Source organism: Electrona antarctica (assembly GCF_951216825.1).
Source record: "Electrona antarctica genome assembly, chromosome: 20".
In the NCBI taxonomy this organism is placed as follows: domain Eukaryota; kingdom Metazoa; phylum Chordata; class Actinopteri; order Myctophiformes; family Myctophidae; genus Electrona; species Electrona antarctica.
Window position 1 is genome coordinate 7,798,552 of NC_136801.1, and position 23,390 is coordinate 7,821,941.

General features: G+C 45.2%; 1 protein-coding gene across 1 annotated transcript in view; it reads right to left on the minus strand.

Annotated features, from left to right (window-relative positions):
* rttn (rotatin) overlaps nt 1-23,390 on the minus strand; it is a 103,276-nt gene that overhangs the window by 30,741 nt on the left and 49,145 nt on the right. The window contains exons 29-44 of the mRNA XM_079489013.1: nt 19,548-19,676; nt 18,196-18,306; nt 16,563-16,721; nt 14,799-14,876; nt 12,888-13,086; nt 12,475-12,572; nt 11,453-11,546; nt 10,831-11,032; nt 9,617-9,707; nt 8,647-8,797; nt 7,985-8,122; nt 5,937-6,139; nt 5,211-5,316; nt 3,646-3,743; nt 3,025-3,102; nt 2,330-2,456 (exon numbers count right to left, since the gene is read on the minus strand). Coding sequence (XP_079345139.1) covers nt 2,330-2,456; nt 3,025-3,102; nt 3,646-3,743; nt 5,211-5,316; nt 5,937-6,139; nt 7,985-8,122; nt 8,647-8,797; nt 9,617-9,707; nt 10,831-11,032; nt 11,453-11,546; nt 12,475-12,572; nt 12,888-13,086; nt 14,799-14,876; nt 16,563-16,721; nt 18,196-18,306; nt 19,548-19,676 — 2,062 coding nt within the window. The remainder of the gene's footprint in view (nt 1-2,329; nt 2,457-3,024; nt 3,103-3,645; nt 3,744-5,210; nt 5,317-5,936; nt 6,140-7,984; nt 8,123-8,646; nt 8,798-9,616; nt 9,708-10,830; nt 11,033-11,452; nt 11,547-12,474; nt 12,573-12,887; nt 13,087-14,798; nt 14,877-16,562; nt 16,722-18,195; nt 18,307-19,547; nt 19,677-23,390) is intronic.

Below are 23,390 nucleotides of genomic sequence, written 5' to 3' on the forward strand. Positions count from 1 at the left end.
AGAAGTGAAAGTATTGGAAGTCAGAGATACTCAAGCAAAGTACAAATACCTCAAAACTGTACAAGTAAATGTACTTAGTTACTTTCCACCACTGCAGGTAGATGTGCCGCTGGCTTGCTGGAGGGTGTTCTAGCTAGTGCTGAGAGGGAGGGACTGTCTGGGGCTGTCGTCCCCTGGCCATAGTATAATCTTTACAAATGTTTCACCTACATGGACGGCTTCATAAGAAATGTTGGCCTAAATAAAAAATATTAAGGGCTTGTCGAATTGTGAACCTAGTGAGAGTTACATCTTAGATTTGACATTTGATTGAAAAATAGTCTAGACAAAATGTTGATGCATGGTTTTCGGCTGGCCATGGCCAAAGCCTCTAGATGTGTTTATCTTAGAGAATTTTAAACCCGTAATTGCAAACCAGCAGCCTGCATCTCCATTCTGCATATAGATGCAGATATATAGATGGACCTTTTCTGTGTACAACTTATTAATTTCCACGAGCGCTTGATCAATGATTTCCCAGGTGATTTTCGTTGGATATCGCATACCAACAGAGGCGATGTTTTTCATTTTTGAGACGAATACAAACGGAAATAAGCCTGGTTACCGAGGCTACAGAGGCTCCAGCCCAACTGCCGATGGCCTCACGTGTATATATACATATATATATACACACAGTACAGTATAATATAACTTTTCTTCACTATATTATTAACCCATTTAGACCTGGGAACGATTCTACAAATGTCTTCTACATCCTGACAGTTTTCTGAAAAAGCTATGTTTCTATGTCAGCCTTCGATTTTTCAAAAATAGCAGACCTACAAGCTCGTAGCGCGTCACTCGGTGGCGCGCTATGAGCTTGTAGATCTGCTATTTTTCAATAGCTAAAGCATAACATAATGCTAACACCAAAAGGGGTACGTTCCCGCCCAAAATGGGTTAAACGTTATTTGTGGTTTAGAAACGTAATGGACAATCGACGTAGCTACAGTATCTTGGGGTGGGCGGTACCATCCCATGCAAATTGCCTGGGGTGTGGCACAGGCGAAAGTACTTTCACCGGTGTTCGCACGTGTGCACGGCTGCACGCACGCGCACACACACCTGAGACGAAAAAGACAACAGCCGCTGATCAAAGTTTGACACCATGTCTCTCTGCATAATAAACCTAGCCTGTTTCTGTCACTCTGAATCTTCTGCAACACGTCTGCTGCTGTTTGGCCTGCCATGCATGCAGATGCTCACATGATGGAATGCCAACGTCCCGGGAGACACAGGGGACTCTTTGTGAGTCCCCACAGTGTCTCTCCCGCCGGTCGGAAAGCTCCAGCGGCATACGTACAGTACAGTACAGTGGAGCGACAGCCTGGGCCCTGGGAACCCTGACAGTGGATCTATTGTAAAGGAACAGGCTGGATGGGGCTTTCAGCTTGTACAGTGAGACAGAATGCTGTTCAGTGGTCATGGGAAGGACAACGTGACGCGTGGTGGGGAGCATGTATGCCTCAAGTGGGACTGCTGACCGCAGACGGTGGCGATGGGCAGAGGCACGGGCCAGGCACAGTGCCTGCACACACACTGGAAACCTTGCACAGCTGGAAACCTTGTATGTCCAATTACACCGCCCCCCCCCCCCCTCCTCAAATCAAAGTAGGAGACTCAAAGAGACAAAAATGTTCATGAATGCAAGGCTTCATGGGGTGTGTATTCTGTGTAATTGATTGAAAATAAGTATTTTCATTTTCACTTTTTTTTTAAAAATAGCAGATTTACAGTCTCGCAAACGAAGTGTCGCATCATGATGCAGGGAGTTGTGAGCCTGTAGATCGGGTATTTTTCTACTTTTGTCTGATACTGTGGTGTGACAAAGTAGGACATTCATTTATGAAAAATACAAGGTTTCTGCCCGACAGCAACGAATACACACACACGGCGCAGACCTGCGGTGCAGTTGGCTGTGTAGACACACAGAAGACACACACACAGAAGACACACACAGACCTGCGGTGCAGTTGGCTGTGTAGACACACAGAAGACACACACACAGAAGACACACACAGACCTGCAGTGCAGTTGGCTGTGTAGACACACAGAAGACACACAGAAGACACACACAGACCTGCGGTGCAGTTGGCTGTGTAGACACACAGAAGACACACACAGACCTGCGGTGCAGTTGGCTGTGTAGACACACAGAAGACACACACACAGAAGACACACACAGACCTGCAGTGCAGTTGGCTGTGTAGACACACAGAAGACACACAGAAGACACACACAGACCTGCGGTGCAGTTGGCTGTGTAGACACACAGAAGACACACACAGACCTGCGGTGCAGTTGGCTGTGTAGACACACAGAAGCTCCAGCACTGCCTCCATTGTCAGATCGTCCAACAGGAGCCAAGGCCAAAGGGCATGGAGCACTTGCGTCAAGCGAGCGTCTGTGGCCGCAACCTGCACGCGCGCACACACACACATTAACATACCCACAAAAACAAACGTATATAGGAGCAGAAACATGTGTGCGCACACACACACACACACACACACACACACACACACACACACACACACACACACACACACACGATTTACACTACAGCACAAACACAGATGGCACCAATCAACATAAAGTGCCTTAATAGTTTTGCCCAGTGTGCAGGGAAAGGGAAAGCAAACAATGAACACAGTAAGAGCAAGGCAAACATTATAGACTAGTTCCCAACATGGGCTGGCCTCAAATGAATACAAGCTGATCCACTGACACAGCAGGGCTTAGGGCTTAGTTGCTCGCTGGCGTCATGCTTTGAAAGCTCTACAAGCTCACAACGTGCCACGGTTTGACATGTTGTGAGCTTGTAAATCTGGTATTTTTCGTGGGCAAAGTATAAAATCAGGGGGCAACGCTCATTTGGCAAAAATCTCATTTAGCATAGGTCCATTGTGGTTTCATTAAACGTCAATTATCATAGTGGAAGGAAAAAAAAGGGGGGAAAAGAAAAAACAGACAAGGAGGCTTTACTTTGCAATCATCGTTGCGGTATACAGCGTTGCGCAGGATGTCCGCCATCAGCTTGACTTCTCTTAAATAGCTCTCCTCCTGGTGGCATAGATAGAATGATGATAATAATAATGAATTGCATTTTTATAGCGCTTTTCCATGTGCTCAAAGCGCTTTACAATGGTTCATTCATTCATACATTGGGAGGTGAAGCGGCGAACAGTCGACGCCAGCGTCCTCACTTCCCACATTCACACACCAATGGTGGCGAGCTCACACCAACCAACTCATTAGAGGCAATGTAGGGTTCAGTGTCTTGCCCAAGGACACTTCGACATGTGGACAGGAGGAGCCTGGATTCGAACCGCCGACCCAGGGATCATTGGACGACCTGCTCTACCTCCTGAGCCACAGCCGCCCTAGATGACCGACGTCAACTAAAACATGCATATTAGTAACATTTATTAGACCACCATTTAACCCAATTAGACGATTTGTTTTTTAAATCGCCTTCTAAATCCTAACCGAAGTTAGGTTAAGTTATGAAAAACTTCAAATTTGTATTCAAAACAATTCAGAGAAGAGCTGAGACAGTGAATTCATGTGCGGACAGGCAGCTTTCCCCTCCCCCTCTTCCCTCACCTTCTTGCGGTGAGCAGCCTTGCCCGGTCGGACAGACTCCCTGTAGAGATGGCACTGGCTCTGTTTCATGCGCTCCACACAGCCGTCTATCAGACCAGCTGAGACACAGAGGAGTAATGGGTCAGACCATGTAACAGTTTCTATCAGACCAGCTGAGACACAGAGGAGTGATGGGTCAGACCATGTAACAGTTTATCAGACCAGCTGAGACACAGAGGAGTGATGGGTCAGACCATGGAACAGTTTCTATGTGACAGATCGTCGAAACCTCGTACGTCCAAAAACAATGGTTACTTTTCAGGAAATGGAGAAAAAAAGGTGTGTGTTCCAATGGATCCAATGAAGTTATAATGTAGTCACAAGCAATACTTGTCATTGGTTCCTGTATAAAACACACACATTTCAAACCTTTTATTTATTGTTGTATTCAAATAGAACAAGAACTTTCCAGGCTATAGTTTCTATTATCCTGTAATCCTCAATGATGTTACTAGTAGGCAGGTTTCTGAACTGTCCACTTCTCTCTACAGTCTACACTACTGCAGTGGAGAGAGAAGCTGGCTCGGGCCCTAAACATTAGGTACACTATATTGGGAAGAGCGAAAGAGAAGCCCAATTTTATGCTCCGCCAGGCACCGAGAATTATAGCCGACGTACTGTACTGTACAAGCTTGTGTCCGGGTGGCTCAATAGGTAGAGCTCTCGCCTTTGGACCACACGTTCATGGGTTCGAGTAGCATGGCCTGGGTGCAGCAAGTCATGCAGGGGGAGTACTGGGAGCTGACCTCAACAATCCATCTCCCAGGGGTCTAGCGCATTGTAACGGGGACAGACTCCATCTCCCAGGGGTCTAGCGCATTGTAACGGGGACAGACTCCATCTCCCACGGGTCTAGCGCATTGTAACGGGGACAGACTCCATCTCCCAGGGGTCTAGCGCATTGTAACGGGGACAGACTCCATCTCCCAGGGGTCTAGCGCATTGTAACGGGGACAGACTCCATCTCCCAGGGGTCTAGTGCATTGTAACGGGGACAGACTCCATCTCCCAGGGGTCTAGTGCATTGTAACGGGGACAGACTCCATCTCCCAGGGGTCTAGCGCATTGTAACGGGGACAGACTCCATCTCCCAGGGGTCTAGCGCATTGTAACGGGGACAGACTCCATCTCCCAGGGGTCTAGTGCATTGTAACGGGGACAGACTCCATCTCCCAGGGGTCTAGCGCATTGTAACGGGGACAGACTCCATCTCCCAGGGGTCTAGCGCATTGTAACGGGGACAGACTCCATCTCCCAGGGGTCTAGTGCATTGTAACGGGGACAGACTCCATCTCCCAGGGGTCTAGCGCATTGTAACGGGGACATACTCCATCTCCCAGGGGTCTAGCGCATTGTAACGGGGACAGACTCCTGCGTGTTACCGGCTGATAAGCCACTCCCGACCTACTTATTTTTGCGATGCGCAGTCGCGCACGTGATGCAAGCTTGTACAGTAGGTCGGCTATATAATTCTCTGTGCACGTCGTCGCGCGACAAAAGTATGAATGAATGGGGCTGGAGCTTACCCCTGGCAGCATGGCTCTGAGCGGGGCGGCTGCAGGCAAGCACAGCCATCAGAGCCCTGGCTGTCGGCCTCTTCAGAGGATCCTGAGGTGACCTCCTCTCAAAATTCTGCCATTTACAGCAAGGAAGAAAGTCATTGCGCACACACGCACATCATTTATTTATGTTCACATAAGAGATACAATACAAGGACACAAATATTTACAAGGTGCTGTACAGAGTGCAATCTCAGTGCTGTACAGAGTGCAACTCTTACAACCAAACTGTGTACGTACACACACACACACACACACACACACACACACACACACACACACACACACACACACACACACACACACACACACACACACACACACACACACACACACACACACACACACACACACACACACACACACACACACACACACACACTTGTGTGTTCAAGGCTTTGTGTAATTTTGCCCCTAGCATGGCAAGGTAAGGCTCATGCAAACCGCTCTGATAATTTCAAATTTAACCTTGAGGAACAGCCACACCAGGTTAATGATGTTCTGAGCAGTGGTTCTCAAACATATTCACGTCAAGTACCCCAAAAATATGTTGTGCCAGGGAGTAAAATGTTTCAGAATTATTCCAAAACATTTTCTAGATTTGTTTTGTGATTTCGATGCTAAATTAATCCATTTTGCTTGGGAACCACCCCGAGGGCCCCTGAACCACTGGTTCAGAGTACACAACATTACCTGCAGTAGCAGTTCACACAGGTGGCCTGCAGGGGGCCCGTTCAGGATGTCAGACAAGGGAGTCATGGGGTCAGAGGTCATGCCGGTGACCTCCACAATGTGTCTCTTCGCCTCCTTGTAGAAAAGCACACAGATGAACTGTAGCGCCACCGTGTGGAGGTGAGGATCGGTACGCTTCTCACTCACACACACAGATAAGGTTCCTGAAGTGCATGCACGCGCACACGCACACACACACACACACACACACACACACACACACACACACACACACACACACACGGAGGGGGGGATATAAATAGAGACGTGTGAGAGTACAACACATGTAGCACCCTGGGGAAACAAAACAGAAAATCCCTCATGTCCTTCCGTTATGGAGTATGGACAGGTTACAGGTCATATAGGGTTGGCTGGGCGAGGAAGGGGGTGTGGATAATCCTCCTCTTGATGCCTGTATTTACCCTTTGTGCCCTTGTGGAGAGTGTGAGAGTCGAGGAGTACAGAGATGTCCTGGAGTTGGGCCTGAAACTACACTGCTGCGGGAGAAGCCATTGAGGAGATGAGAGAAGTCACAGCACTCTCCATAAAACCCCCCACGGATGAGTTAACCTCCCAACTCAGATCAGAGTTTTCCACCTTGCAGCTGTGTGTATTTCTTTTGCCATATCTGTCAACTCAAGGCGGACGGACAGTAATACACATCTCACTACATCCTGCTGCACGTATAATTGTGGAGGCCATTTTGGTCGTTTGTGAGTTCCAAAGTGTACTCACTCAGCTATTTGTGATCGGCGCTGTCTCACTACTAATGCACTGTCCATATAACCACCATGCTAACGAGAGCTTTAAGCCAAGTAAATTACAGTGTCACTTGGAAACTAAAGCTGCTGAAAGTCCAAGTTTACCGGACAGGCCCTCGCAAAGTTCTGGATATCAGTCTGGAACGAGTATCAAGTGTTGTGTAATGCTGCACTGAGAAAGCTTGTCCTCTTCGCATCAACAAACCTTTTTTTGGCCGGGTTTTTGGCACTAAGATTAATACAAAAAAAATACAAATCTTGTCTCAAGAGTAGAAGCGGATATCCGCCTCTTTCTCAGCACAATGCAGCCACGTATCATGGAACTTGCTATTAAGTCTATTTATTTTTTTGTTCTTGAAAAGATTATGTGAATGCATATTCTATTCTTTTGCAACATATTTTGGATGTATACGCCTCGTTTTATAAATGTGTGTAGAAACAATTTTGTTGTTTGATAATATTCATTCATCTCACTGATAATATAATGCTGTAATGTTCAAGTTCTTTTATTTTGTTATTTCCTTTTTCCACGTTGAAATTGCACAATAAATAAAGCGTGGGATCGCCAAAATATTTCAAATATAAAATGGGGTTGTGGTATTGAAAAGTGAACCCCTGCACCTTTTGTAAATAAACCACAACCAAATGGAGGTTGTCAAACGAGTCATATGAGACAGAGCTGGCCGTGGGCTCTGAGACCTCCACTCTAACAGAACATGCATTTTAGGAGGCCACACGCTTATAATTTTATTTTTGTATAATCATTGTTTGTGAAGGGGCTTGATACGCGGCAACTCCTGGCTGCGTGCTGTCGAAGTGTCCTTGAGCAAGAAACCGAACCCTTAATTGCTCCCGATGAGCAGGTTGGTGCCTTGCATGGACCATTGTGTGAATGTGTGTGTGTGTGAACGGGTAAAATGCAGTACAGCGCTTTGAAGGCTCGGAAAGACTAGAAATACGCTATATAAATGCAGTACCATAAGCAAATCCTCACTGCCCAATCACACCCACACTTACATGAAGATGAGAATGATGAAGAGATGTGCTTTGTTACAGTGTACTTTAGCACCCAAATGTAAAGTGCATTACACATTCAACACATGAAGTTTGGAGAGCAACTTGCATCTGAGTCATTTACTCTGTCACGTTACCTCATTAACTCTGATGCGCGCACACACGCACGCATGCACACACACACACACACACACACACACACACACACACACAAAAGGTGGCGAGTCTGTGCACCTGCAAACGCCTGCCAGCGCCTTCCCAGCGCAGCGGAGACAGATGGATACGCCGCTGAGCAGTCCCTCCTCACCAGAGTAGCCAGGAGCGTAAACACGTCTGCCCAGCACATGCACACCCGAGCTTGGGCTTCCGCATCTTGAGGGAAGAGAGCGAAAAGGTGAGTCACAAATAATCTCACATGAAAAAGAGAGAGAGAGAGAGAGATGCTGATGCACAAACAAACAAACAAAAAAACACCCACACAGATGTAAAATATCCCACTAGAAATATGCCTTTGTGTGAATGACAGACATCTTGTTGCGCTTGAACCAGTATTGTACTCGCTGCAGGTAAAGCACTGTTGAAAATAATTCACGTGAAACACTTTAAACATGGCATCTCTATTTAATATCAGGATTAAGTGGTTAATTTGATACGAGTAAACAATATCACCTCTGTTGGGTGGAAACCTCATGTCCAAAACTGTTACTTAGCATAGCATCTATAACCAAAATATTCGCGGGAGGATCGCCCATCACCCAAGGCATGAATTATTCTACTGCCACTATCAACGGGGCCGCGATGGGCAGTCAAAAACGCATGTTTTGATTAGAATCGTAATCTGTGATTTAGATTCAGAGATATCATTTTGTTAATGAACTTGGCGTTACGGTTTTTACCCAAGTTGCTGGTATCCATTGTAAGGACTGTCACCCCATTGGCCAGCAGTGGCTTCAGGAAGTCCATCTGACCAATGGACTCGTGGGTCGACGTCACACACGTCTGTAGAAACTTGGAGAAGCTGGATATGTACTGAAGTAGGGTAAAAACCTACAGTAGACAGTAAACACATGTACACCAAAACTATTATGCCAGATACACATACAGCACTTCACACATTCAATACAAGGCACAAAGCGTAAAGGCCAATGTCCAAAGCAAGAAGCAACCGGGCCAGACCGAGTCTCTACAGAGCAGTATTTCCATAGAGCGGACAACCCCGCCCACAGTTATTCATTTCAATGGAAGTTGCTCAGTGGCGTTTGAAGCACCCGGAAGTCTGACGGAAGCACCACTGTCGGCTCAAAGAGTTGGGTCTAATGATTTATTTAATGGTGGAAACAGAAAATGTCTAATTGTATTCTCTGCAGCTGTTTGGTCTTGTGGCCATAAGGACTCTAAGTGCCCTTATTTTATTATACTGTATTTATATATGTATGTACTGTATGTTTTTGTTTTGTTTTTTAAGTAATTGTATTGTCTGATGTATTATGTATTGTTCTGTTGTATTGTTATGTCTGTTTGTACAATAAAAGAAAAATGCAATAAATATATTGTTTAAAAAAAAATTTTCCAGTTCCAGCTTTGGCCAGTATGGCAGGGTGGCTTCCCCCACTCTGGGGGCCTGAGTATTCCACCCACAACACAAACTGCTGGGGTGACCTCAGACAACCTTTCTTGACAGCAGCACTGACACCACACACACTACAGTATCAACCCCATGGCATTTTCCAGTGAGTGGTAATAGCATAACGTGTGTGTGTGCCTGCGTGCCTGCGTGCGTGCATGCGTGCGTGCGTGCGTGCGTGCGTGCGTGCGTGCGTGCGTGCGTACGCGCGTGCGTGCGTGTGTGTGTGTGATGCGTGTCACCTGAATCTTGATGTCCTCCCTTTCTCCGGCTGAGGTGTTTGGATTCTTCAGCTCAGCCAGACACCTCTCTATGGGGTCTGCATCCACCAGACTGAGGAACACAAAATGTTGTGGCTGTCGGTTGGAATCCTCGTATGTACAAGAAAACGTTACTTTTCAGGAAATGGAACAAATTCTTGTTAGAAATAGTGAAAATAGCAGATGTACAAGCTCACTGTGTAGATCAACTATTTTCACTACTTTTGGATGATACTCTTGTACGACAGAAAAAAAGAAAAAAAATATATATTTTTTTAATATGCATAGGGAGTTTGTGCCTGACAGCAATGATGTGACAGTGAGAGACAGCACAGCGTGTGGTTTCTAGTCTATCCACTTTACAAGAAAGTAGCTCAAGTGGATCTAATAGAAGAGCAATGCCTATTTTCATACAGTACAGGGTGTTACGATTTGTAACACTTCAACAGACACTTCAACAGTGTCTGTGGAAACGGCCAGCATCTCTCTGACTTTGACATCCTTGATGATGACTTAACTTACACTCCCTGGGTTATAATAAAGTAAGCTAATCCCAGGGAGGTCAAGTCACATCTAATAGAAACCGACAGTTGTTTGCATGTGAGAATATGCCACAGCCTCTGAAATATATAGCAACGGGTGGGTAAGGCCTCACTCACACCTTCGCAACAGACTGATGTATGCTTGTTGTATACAAAGGGTGTGATACATCTTGCCCCAATGCATTTCCAATGGGAGTCACATGGTTTGACACAACATTTGTGTTGTATGAGGGGGAGGGGGGAAGTCGAAACACAGCCGAAAGCCATACAACAGCTTGTAGTCCAAAATGTGGACTACAAACCATGTGACTTTCATTGGAAATGCATTGGGGCGGCCATGACACTCACAACATTCATACAACAAGCATGCATCAATGTTGTATGCTAGATCGAAAGGTGTGAGTGAGGCCTTCCTGAAATCAGAAAATGCTACAGAAAACACAGGCAGTGCCATTTTGTAGTTTTGTTTGAACAATTAGCTCCTGAAGAAAAATAGATCAGATTCAATTTATATACAAATAAGTATCCGCCCCTTACAATGCCCCGTGATTTTTCTCAGAGGGGTGAAAATTCAGCAGATTGGCTACTGACAGATTGCCAGCGAATGAGCTGTTGTCGCCAGTGTCTGGACTGAAGTATGCTGTGGGTCCTGACCTGGCCAGTGAGTGGAGGAGCTGACTGTGCCGGACAGCGTCCAGAGTGAAGTCTGGCAGGACGAGCATCAAGTTACCCAGCAGGCCACAGTGGGCCGCGAGGAGGTCGGGAGTTACCACGACAACAGGCTCCGCCGCCGAGGGCTCGCCCCGCCGGGAATCCTGGGAGATCACAGAGTCGCTGGTGTCCGTGTCACTCTGGCCTGAAAAACGAGACGGTTAATAATGAAGCCTTCAGCTGTGTTTTCACCCGCTGTGAAGGAAGAGTCCAGGATGCCATGACCCCCAGGATGAAACACATCACACGAACCCCCAAAAAACACCCGTGAACAATATGTTTCTCTTTGGGACGAGGGAAACGGATATGTAAATACACAGCGCTGGGAATGGGCTGTAGTTTATTATAATCACTCAGAGACAAAATGGAAATATCATTGAGCCTTGGAGCTAGACAGATGCTCAGAGTTTCGAGAAGGGAAAAAAATAAAACAAAGTCAAGGTTTATGTGGTTTGAGCTATTTGATTATTATGACTACAAAGCATACATGTATGCACAGCACGCACACAAAAATACATGCACTCACTCTCTCTCTCTCTCTCTCTCTCTCTCTCTCTCTCTGTACCTTGAGTCATGAGTCTGCTAGCAGGCGTATCTTGTGTGCCAACATTACCCAAAGGGGAGAGAGCCACAGGGGTGTGAGGGCCTGAGCCCCCAATCTATGAAAGACAAACATCATACTTAATCAGACATAATTCAGATCTTTGCAAAAGGGAGTTCCACCGCGTCTCAAGCCTGAGGCAGGCTATAGTCTGGTGCATCTCAGAGGCAGGACTGATGAATAGGAAGACACTGGAGCATCACAGAGAGTTCGATGAATCACAGACGTTTCGATGCATCGGTCACATCTTGTGGAAGATGTGACCGATACATTGAAACGTTGCACCAGCACCCTGTGAATTAAAAAGGGCTCGAACTGTCTGTGATGCTCCAGTGTCTTCCTTCCTATAATTCAGATCTTTATTAGGAGTGTGTGGCTTCAGTACCCCCTTTCCTGATTTCGGAATCCAAGTACCAAGGCCATAATATTTCAGCGAGTCCAGTTTGTAAAATAAAACAGCCTAATGGCAAATACATATTTATTTCTATTATAATAACAGTGCTAGTCACATTTTATTTAATGTGTTTTTCCATTTTTGAAATCACCAAGTACGTAGAAGTAGTTCTCTAGGGGCCCACATACCCTAATTTAAGAAACACTGGAGTATGTAGAAAACAAAACCTTTAGTGAGCCAGACTAACCTGTTATACACTTACATACTTGTAATACACCACAACCTGTGGTATGTGGTGTATTACAGTCAGATTCAGTCAAGAGGGAGTTACGGGCGAGGTCGTTTCTCACCCTCAGGGCGTCTTACTGGTGTTTATGTGTGTGTGTGTGTGTCGCTCACCACAGTGCTAGAGGTAGAGAGGGAACTAGACTGGTGTTTATGTGTGTGTGTTGCTCACCACAGTGCTAGAGGTAGAGAGGGAACTAGACGCTCTGCTGGTGTTTATGTATGTGTGTGTGTCGCTCACCACAGTGCTAGAGGTAGAGAGGGAACTAGACGTGTGTGTGTGTGTGTGTGTGTGTGTGTTGCTCACCACAGTGCTAGAGGTAGAGAGGGAACTAGACGCTCTGCTGGTGTTGACAGCTGTTGCAGGGGGTGCGCTCGTCCAATATCTCAGGGAGTTCTCTGAATCTAAACATACAGCATGTTGTACAGATTGCCAAGATCAAACAACAACAAAACTTGTACATGATTCTGCTTCACGCCATAAAGTAATCAGACAGTTTAACACCTGAAAATGTCTCGAGTTTTGCGAACACAGATGGGAGACACAGCATGTTCGCCAAACAAACTATTCCAGACGTGTAAACAGACACAGACGCTAGAACAGGTTGTCCTCGTTCGACGTGTTAATGCCCCCCAACAGTGGGGGATCAAACACAACAATCACACTGACAGTCGAGACAGCTAGACGGCCAGACAAGAGCAGTCAAAAAGGCTTTTTACCCCCCGAGGCGCTCTCCTGTGGACTGGGGCCGCGGGTGGCAGAGGTGGGGGGCTGAAGGTGGAAGATGTACCTGCCAAGGTAACACGCCGAGGCAGACAGAGCGACGTGTAGGAAGTACTGACAGTGGTACAGCAGAGCCTGCAGGGCCGGCAGGCCCACCAGGGACACGCCAGACACTTCGTCATGGACACAGGGGTTCTGGACAGAGAGATGAACTGGCATTAACCCATTTTAGACCTGAGGCCGATTAAAAAAAAAAAAAACAGTTTTCTGAAAAACATACAGTATGTTTCTACGTCAGTGGTTCTCAAACTATTTCATGTCAAGGACCCCAAAAATGGTATGTAATTGGCCGCCGACCCCCATCTGAAAATATGTTGTTCCAGGGAAGCAAAGATTTGAGTTAAAAAACGATTGCTGTGAAAGAATATATATTCTGAATGAATGGCACACATTTTCACGACGGCTTGTAGATCTGCTAAAGTTTAAAATAACTAGAGCGATGCCCGTGGGGCACTGGCCTACTTGGGACGATGCAAGTTGGAAATGCATGCCCCACCCAGTTATTATGTATGTGTCCCTTTTATGCCCATATATGGAGTTCTTTGTCAGGCATGACCGCCTTATCCGCAGCTAGGCGTGCATCTCAGCTCCCTGTGCACGTTGTTGTGCTTCACGCATCCGGTTGCGGTAGGCTCGGGTATCTTTGGGCATATTGGCATGTACAAAGGTGGTGTGTAACTGAAATAGACTCAATAATCAAATGCATTGATTAGCCAATTTATCATTCTTTTGAGCTGGTCAAGTCATCGTGATGTCAGCTGTGTCCCCTTTTATGCCCATATATGGAGTTCTTTGTTAGGCATGTCCAAATATGGAGTCTGGCCCGGGCAGATGCCTTTTGTGGCGGTTCTGGACAACCGTGGGTCCGACTGACTCGACACTGAACTCCCTGTGGGGGTGTGGAACTTGTGTGTGGAATTTGAAGTCGGTGGGGCGAACGGTTCTCGAGTTACGTGGATTTCAGACACACACACAGACTTGGTGCATTTATAGTTAGATGGTTAAAATATTATGTGACTTCCAGGTTTCTGTCGCAGATAGGAAAAGTGCACAGGGAGATGAAAGAGCACGGATAGGGAACAGCAAGGAAGGGGGGCGTCCGACTCAGTGTGAATCCTACATATTAAATGTAGAGTGGACATTTTCATTGATGTCAGGCCAGGTCCTTCTGTGACGACGACCACAGAAAAGGAAGCAATCAATCCGCCGGGTGCCCTCAGCAATGTGTTTGTTTAATATTCATATCTTCACACCGTAGATCTAGAAATATACGATACATTTCTTTACCTATGGTGTGTATGCTGCACGGCTTTGTGGGAGACAAAATAAAAGGAAGAGGCTAAGGACGGTAGATGGGGAGAAAGAGGGAGAGAGGAGAGAGGAAGAGGCTGAAGGACGGTAGATGGGGAGAAAGAGGGAGAGAGGCTGAAGGACGGTAGATGGGGAGAAAGAGGCTGAAGGACGGTAGATGGGGAGAAAGAGGCTGAAGGACGGTAGATGGGGAGAAAGAGGGAGAGGCTGAAGGACGGTAGATGGGGAGAAAGAGGGAGAGAGGCTGAAGGACAGTAGATGGGGAGAAAGAGGGAGAGGCTGAAGGACGGTAGATGGGGAGAAAGAGGGAGAGGCTGAAGGACGGTAGATGGGGAGAAAGAGGGAGAGAGGCTGAAGGACAGTAGATGGGGAGAAAGAGGGAGAGAGGCTGAAGGACGGTAGATGGGGAGAAAGAGGGAGAGAGGCTGAAGGACAGTAGATGGGGAGAAAGAGGGAGAGAGGAGATGAAACCGCAGCGTGACTATTTTAATCCACGGTCCATAAAAGCCTTTAAACTGTCTGGCAGGGGCACTGACCTGCCAGTGGGAGTCCTTGGCCTCCTCTGCGCTGGCGGGCATGGGCATTACCAGCAAGTTCTGTAGGATAAATGCTGCCTGGTGCACCAACACACACACACAGTCACACACACACACAGTCACACACAGCACAGAGTCACACACACACACACACAGAGTCACACACACACACACACAGAGTCACACACACACACACAGAGTCACACACACACACACACACACACAGAGTCACACACACACACACAGAGTCACACACAGAGTCACACACACACACACACACACACAGAGTCACACACACACACACACACACACACACACAGAGTCACACACACACACACACACAGAGTCACACACACAGACACACACACACACACACACACACACACACAGAGTCACACACACACACACACACACACACACACACACACACACACACACACACACACACACACACACACACACACACACACACACACACACACACACACACAGATCAAGTCAGAACATCTACAACACTGCCATCTGCCTGTGCTTGGCTGGAAAAACAAGAACGTCCTGAGAAGTTGAGAACATTTCATTGCAGATTGATGCCTTTGACTCGGCTGTTTTGTACACCAGTGAAATTGTACCATCTTGTTTCATTTTGTCAAGTTGGTGCCCTGGTGCAAAAACTTGGATGAGACAACCAACAGCAAGCAATGTATGACAAAATGTCAAATATATTTTCTGGTTTTAGTTTTCATATTTTATAGTGTTGCTCCACACACTCTACAAGGATATTAAACACTTCTGGGTTCTTTTTAACATCTACTCAGACTTTTATGTGCATCTGAGACCGTTTTTGTAAGTTGCTTGATTCAATATTTTGATATCTGCTATTAATTTAGTTTGATCAGACATTTGAAGTTGAATGGGCTAATATACTGTATGTGAGGGGGACCCCCCCACATATATAAATAAGCCCATTCAACTTCAAAACTTATTTTATATTATTTTTTATTTTTTTAATGAAACTCCCCCCCCCCCCCCCCCCTCTCTCTCTCTCTCATTAGCAGGCAACAGTGCAGCACTATCTCTCTCTCTCTGTTTCTGGCACAACAGCGCCCCTACTGGTACTCATAGTAACATAGTCACACACAAACATAGTAACATAGTCGCACACAAACATAGGTTAACACGGACATTGCTGTTCCTTGGAGTGGTTGCACCACTCAAAAAGGTTGTTGACAATGACGGTCAAGGCCCGGGCGGTTAGCTCAACCGATCCCGACGGCCTTTGCCGCCATCTTCGCCCCAATTTCCTGTCAGATTACTTTCATCCTATCGATAAAGGCAGAACAAACCATAAAATATCTGATGGTCCAAAAGTGCATTAGAAGAACTATTATGTAACTATAGGCAAAAAAAAAATCTGAAATGTTCAAAAATAGGACGTGGTTAAAAAGTAAAAAAAGGGAAAGCGGAATTCAAACAATTTGACTGAAAGCCTTAACCCATTTTGGGCGGGAACCCCTTTTGTTATAATTTAGCTATTGAAAAATAGCAGATCTACAAGCTCATAGCACGCCACAGAGTGGCGCGCTACGAGCTTGTATGTCTGCTATTTTTGAAAAATCGTGAAAATATTGATTTCAGAAAACTGGAGGATTTAGAAGATTTTTTTATTTCGAGGTCAGGCCTAAATGCCTTAAACTCATTGTGTATCTACATGATTGATACTGACGGCAGTGTGGAGTGGTGGTTTTTGGTTTTTTGACGCCTTACCTCTCTGCGGACCATACTGCACTCCTGCTGGTCCAGGAGGATGTTCAGCAGCGTACCCCACAGCCCCCCACTGATGTTCTGACAGCTGGCTGACAGACCCTGGCACCCGCTGGGCACCGACGAGAGCGCCGAAGCCACACCCAGACTGGAAAACCTCACCTGAGGGACGGGTGAGAGAGACGGATGGAGTTGGTGGGGGAATTGATCTTTATTGAAAACACCAAATGTACCAAATGCGTTGAAAACTTTATGGGGAGAGGGATTTGAACCTGGATATTGGAGTGGAGGAGTGGGATGAAATCTGGAAAAAGTCAATAAAAATGTCTAAAGATATCAGAATCAGGTTGATTTAATTTAGAATTAGATCGCTTCTATTGTACATCCTCAAGGTTGCACAGACTTGACACAGCTGAATGTTGGAAATAGAAGGACCCATCATCGGTCCCTTTATGGGAGTGTCCCGTAATTGAGTTTTTGGAAGTAAATCCATAACCGCATCTTAGAAATGACAAGGGTTGATTTCCCCTCCTGCCCTAGACTTTACATACTGGGTGACGCAAAGCAGGTTGCCCATTGTAAATGGTAAATATAGCACCTTTATCCAAGGCGCTTTACATAGATTGTGCATCAATTCACCCATTCACACCAAGGGGCCAGTGAGGCACTCCAACGTTGAAGCACTGGGCCCTAGTGGTAAGAGGAGGGACTACAGGCGGACCCGTGGATTCATGACCGGGAAACCCCGTGCAGCTGGGCTTTAACATTGAGCGCTCGGTTGCACTTCCGCATTTGACCACCAAAATTTGGTGGTCAAATGCGGAAGTAGACGTTTTGAGACGGTCCTTCCGGGTGCTTCAAAACGCCACTGAGCAACTTCCACTGACATGAATAGCGGAGGGGGCGGAGCTTCGCGCCAGATCAGTCTCTATCCTTTTATATACTCTATGATTCACACACACATTCATACACCGATGGCGGCAGAAACCATGCAAGGCACTAGCCAGCACATCGGGAGCAATTAGGGGTTCAGTGTCTTGCTCAAGGACACTTCGACACTAACTCTGGGGGAGCCGGGGTTCGAACAGGCAACCTTGCGATTACCATCCAGCCACTCTAGCCCTGAGCCACCGCCGCCCTTGTGATTTAGTATGTGGATTTCATCCTGACTGCTATCATGATCGGTAGACAGGTTCTGATGAGGGGTTGGAAGGATGCTGGGAGGAGTTTGTGTTACTTTTATTTTATTTATTGTATTTATAATTTTATGTTTTTGTTTCATTTGATGGCTATTTGTCTGCTTCTTGTGTTTGTGAAAGTGGTTAACCCATTCTGTACGGGAACCCCTTTTGGTGTTTTAACTAAGCATTATGTTATACTTTAGCTATTGAAAAATAGCAGATCTACAAGCTCATAGCGCGCCACTCTAGGTCTGCTATTTTTGAAAAATCGTAAAAAATGCGGCACAAATCTTTGAATATATATTCTTTCAGAGCAAACGTTTTTTTAATTTCGGGCCTTTCGGGTTATTTTTCACATTTTGCAGAAAGGTAACAGTTTGGGACATAATGAGATGTCCACCCAACAGCGATGATGTGTGACATTGAGGACGTTGAGAATGCTGGTCAAGCCACACCTCTGCATCTCGATCCACCCACAGTGGGATAAGCCAGGCCAAACCCAGCGGAGAACCGCCAGTCTCTTCCGATCCCGCTTCCTGCCCCAAAGACCACTGGGAAATGAAGTCCTGAAGCACAGAATGACATGAGTACAGGAAAGAAAAGTTTCAATTACAGAGCAGAACATTGCACAAGTACAGTGATATCCTGCCTGTGGCACAAAAAGTGATTACATGACAGAAACAAAAAAGGCCATGTTGTGACAACGTACTGGCTTTCTTCAATGCAACTAAATAAGTTCAAAGGATGCTGTTTTCCTATGACGACCACCACCTTATTCATAATGAACCCAAATGCTACAACTATCAATTATTTTTCTTAGAAATTATTCTATTGGTTACTAATAAAGTGCATATTTTAGATAATTTTTTCATACATCAACAAATCAATTAACCAAGCAAGCGATATTTTATACTTGCTTGGTTAAAATGGCCCATCTAAAAGCTCACAACGCATCGTGACACATTGTGAGCTTGTAGATTTGCTATTTTAGCTTTTTTTGAAGTACAAGTACTACGGTCTGAGTTAGTACAACCACCTGAGCAGGGCCCAAAATAGGCTCTGAGAACCTTCTCTAGAACAAATCCGGTGACTGGTGAGTACTCATGTGTTCTCCATTATACAACGGGTCGTTTCGAGGAAGCAATCTGATTGGTTGAAACAGCCTATAGCCGGTTCAAACGAGCACCACTCCACACCTAATCAAAACAAAGAATTCAGCTGCTGTTTTCCCAGAGCGCAGCAAACTCGGTTGCTAGGCTAGCTAGTTTCTTGGGACATTTGTGGTCGTAGTGACTACATCTGTCATTAAAGAAATGTGATTTTCTTAGTTTTAAGGGTAACTGTTTACAGTTACTCGAGGGTGTGATTTAACGTGATTATTGCCACTGCAGTGATGCTTGCGGAAGACTACGTCTCGTTCCTGACCGCATCACTGTCGTGGCAATAATCACGTTAAACCACACCCTCTCTCCCCCTGGCCAGCCGGGGCGCCTGATGGAGGGGAAAGGAACTGGTTGGAATAACGTGTTCCTTCCACGCGCTACGTCCAACCAGGGAAAACTCCCCCCTGTCAGGTGTAAAGGAGCAACTTGGACACTCAGGCATGAAGGAAGCATGAGTTCAAGTCCGTTGCTCTCCCTATGTCCCCCATATATGGGGACTAGGTTGGCGGAGGGTGTGTAGAGCCCAGGATCACATTAGATAATTGACACAGGGGTGAAAAATGGGTTACAAAATCGTGGGATAAAAAAATATATATATATTAAAAAAAAACACACCCTCTCATGTAATATTGCTTCATACTCACATTATCCTTGCTCTCTGCCTGCATCTCGTGGGCCAGGTGAAGCAGGCAGATGACAGCGTTCTTGGTCACACCTTTTCCCATGAAGGACATGGCGTTGCCACCCCACTCCACGTAGAACGAAGATATCACCTGAGAGAACAAGGAAAGGAACCACAATATTGGTTCCATAGGAGGTAAAAAAGCAGTACAATGAATCCATTCGCATCAGTGCTTATATGTATGTTACTCCTAAACCAGTGGTTTTCAACCAGTGTTCCGAGGACCACCAGTGGTCCTTGAGGGGGTTCCAGGTGGTCCCCAGCTAAATGATGGAGAGTTGGTAACCAAACGAACCCTTATAGATCTTGAGAGTGTAAAATGAAACCAAATGGACCCATACGGGTCCATTTGGTTTCATTTTACACTCAAGAGTTACATTATTGTTGAAAACCACTGTCGAAAACCATGGGTATTCAACGGGACACCATGAATCCAATATATCATTACACCAAAGCTACATTCTAAAGATTTATTTTATTTTATTTGGCTCCAGAAGTGCTGAATTAGTGCTGAACTATCAGATGTTATGGACTCAAGATGTTATGGACTGTTCACGAAAGAGTGTTTTGCAAACTCTCATCTCTTGTGGCAGCGGTGGCCGAACGGATTGCGGAGCGGTCTTGATACCGGAAGGTCGCCAGTTCGAATCAGCGGTCCGACACGTTAAAATTACCACCGCTGAAGTGCCCTTGAACAAGGCATTGAACCACTACGATGAAATGTTCTATGAGCAGGGCCTGGCTGGAAACAAGTTCTTGAGCTTAGCCCAGATACCCTGGGTAAATATAGTAATCATTTCATTTCATTTCATCTCTTCTCTACCTCCTATGCTGCTGCAGAACAATAACACACTGCTCCACTTGATGGTTTTCACGTGGAACAGCATTGTCATGCGTGTTGGAGTTATGCACATCTTAGGGATGTGTAAATGTGTCCAAATTGAAAATCGATTTGTATAATTCAATATTAACGATTAATCGATTAATCGTTTGGGCGGGGGGGGGGACGGGACTTTTTTTTTTTATGAACCCTACAAATAAAAAAGTTCTTCCCCCCAAGGGGTACCTAAGTAAAACAACGTTTGGGAACCCCTGATGTAGATGATTAACAATAACTTGAACTCTTGAGAGTTAATAAGGGTCCATTTGGTTACTAACTCCATCTTTTGAATGAGGACCACTGGTGGTCCCTGGACCAGTGTTGAGCCAATTGATCACCATAGCAACCCCAGCCTAGGCCTGATTAGGTACATTCCCAACACCTGCTAAATCCTCCAAACCTGTATCTGCAGCTACAGTTACATCCCAGGCACACTTTGGTAGGCCCAGATTAATCTGTGGTGACACGCTTTGATCTCGCCTATGGGCGATAGTTCCTATGGCTGGAACTATTCCATTGAGATAGAATGAGCACTTCCGTATTCCATTGTTACAATGAGAGTCAACAGGAGTGTCATTACTCTCTTACTAGATTACTCTGGGTAGGCCTATAGCCCTGTCCTGTTTGGATGACAATATTGCCTTTCCAACAGATTTTCATAAAAATAAAAATAAATAAAACGATTTATCGATTATTAATTTTAATAATCGATTTCGGGTCCTATTAACAATTATTGATGAATCGGACCCATCCCCACATCTACAGTGACGTTTCTGGCCGTTCAGGAACCCATAAGGTCATTACACAGTGGCGAATTAGCGACGCGAATTAAAAATTCGACACCGGAGCGAACACCGGAGCGAACAAATAAAGAGCGAAAACGGTCGCATTTTCGCACATTCGCACATTCGCCACTGATGTGGAAGCTTGCATTGACTTCAATTGGTTTTAAAAAAAGGCGAATTATTCGCACGAATAATTCGCGTCGCTAATTCGCCAGTGTGTAATGACCTTTAGGCTAGATGATGAGAACACCATATGCTGTGTTTTTAAAGAGGGAGATAATGTAGGTTCGTTTCGAGGTGTCCTTATCATACGCATTATGCACCATTGTGTTATGTATGATTCATTGAATCGGTTATCACCCCAAGCTAGGAGACATTTCCATTGGTTACTTTTTGTGTTCAAATGTTTTTATTTTAATTATCCTACATACTTAACCCATTTTGGGCGGGAACCCCTTTTGGTGTTAGCATTATGTTATGCTTTAACTATTGAAAAATAGCAGATCTACAAGCTCATAGCGCGCCACCGAGTGGCGCGCTACGAGCTTGTAGGTCTGCTATTTTTGAAAAGTTGTGAAAATGTGGCGCAAATCTTTGAATATATATTTCAGAGCGAACATTTTTAACTAAAATATTGGCTTCTGGGGGGTCCCTGGAACTACATATTTTGAGATGGGGGTCCGTGGTAGCCTGATTATTAGACTGTAGCTTTCTTGAAGCTACAGAGAGTGGGCGGGGTCTTTGGGCTGGATCCAGGCTAGGTCCGTGGCCCAATAGAGATAATTCTGGGGGTCCTTGACATGAAAAAGGTTGAGCACCACTGACATAGAAACATGTTTTTTCAGAAAAATGTTAGGATTTAGAAGCCTTATTTTAAATCGACCTCAGTCCAAAATGGGTTAAAACAGTTTTTGAACCAATTTCCATCGGCTTATTCTCCAAGACATGCTCAACATCTTTATTTTATTGTGCCCAGAATCTCTAGAGAGATACGTAGGTAGATGTGCTTTTAAGTTCAAAGCACCGACAGACTGGAACATCCTGCCCTTGTCTCTTAGATCAATTACTTCCTTTCATGCTTTCATGAATGCATTACTTGTTCATCTTACATCTTGCTGTTCTTGTTTCTGATTGCATTTTTGTTTTGATTTGAGACTATCCTATTGGCATCGTACTTTATTTGCATTGATTGTCTCGTTTCTTTTATTTAGTTTGTATATTTTATTGTACACTATATTTGTATTTTTCTTAACCCATTTACACCTGAGGACGATTCTACAAATGTCTTCTGAAAACTTTATGTTTCTATGTCAGTGGTTCTCAAACTACTTCATGTCAAGGACCCCTAGAATTATATGTAATTGGCCGCCGACCCCCATCTGAAAATATGTAGTTCCAGGGACCCCCTGGAAGCAAAGATTTGAGTTAAAAACGTTCGCTCTGAAAGAATATATATTCAAAGATTTGCACCACATTTTCACGATTTTTCAAAAATAGCAGACCTACAAGCTCGTAGCGCGGCACCGAGAGTGCCGCGCTACGAGCTTGTAGGTCTGCTATTTTGCAATAGCTAAAGTATAACATAATGCTTAAAACACCAAAAGGGGTTCCCGTTCTGAATGGGTTTGAACCTCTGGGGTTACGAGTATACTGATGTAGTGGCTTTGGGTGTCGACGACGACGAGTTGCTGCAACTCAATAGTAAGGGCATTTTATCAGGTATTTGACCAATCTGGGAACTAAATCGTTACCAATAAATTTCTTCACCAATGTGTTTCTAAAGGTGTCTAATAACATGTACTAAAAGTTTGAAATTCAACTCCCGTGGGAAAGTTGAGTTATTAGCATAATATGTGACCTGAGTGTTTTTTGTGCAAAACTAATGCTTGGAATGGATTCAGAATCATGCAAACACCCTAGTTTCATATGTCACATGCTACTTAAAGAATGATGAAATTTGGACTTTTTTGCCTTATATAGGATGTTATGGGTATGGTCACATATTATGCTAATAACTCAACTTTCCCACGGGAGTTGAATTTCAAACTTTTAGTACATGTTATTAGACACCTTTAGAAACACATTGGTGAAGAAATTTCTTGGTAACGATTTAGTTCCCAGATTTTCATAGATTTCTCTT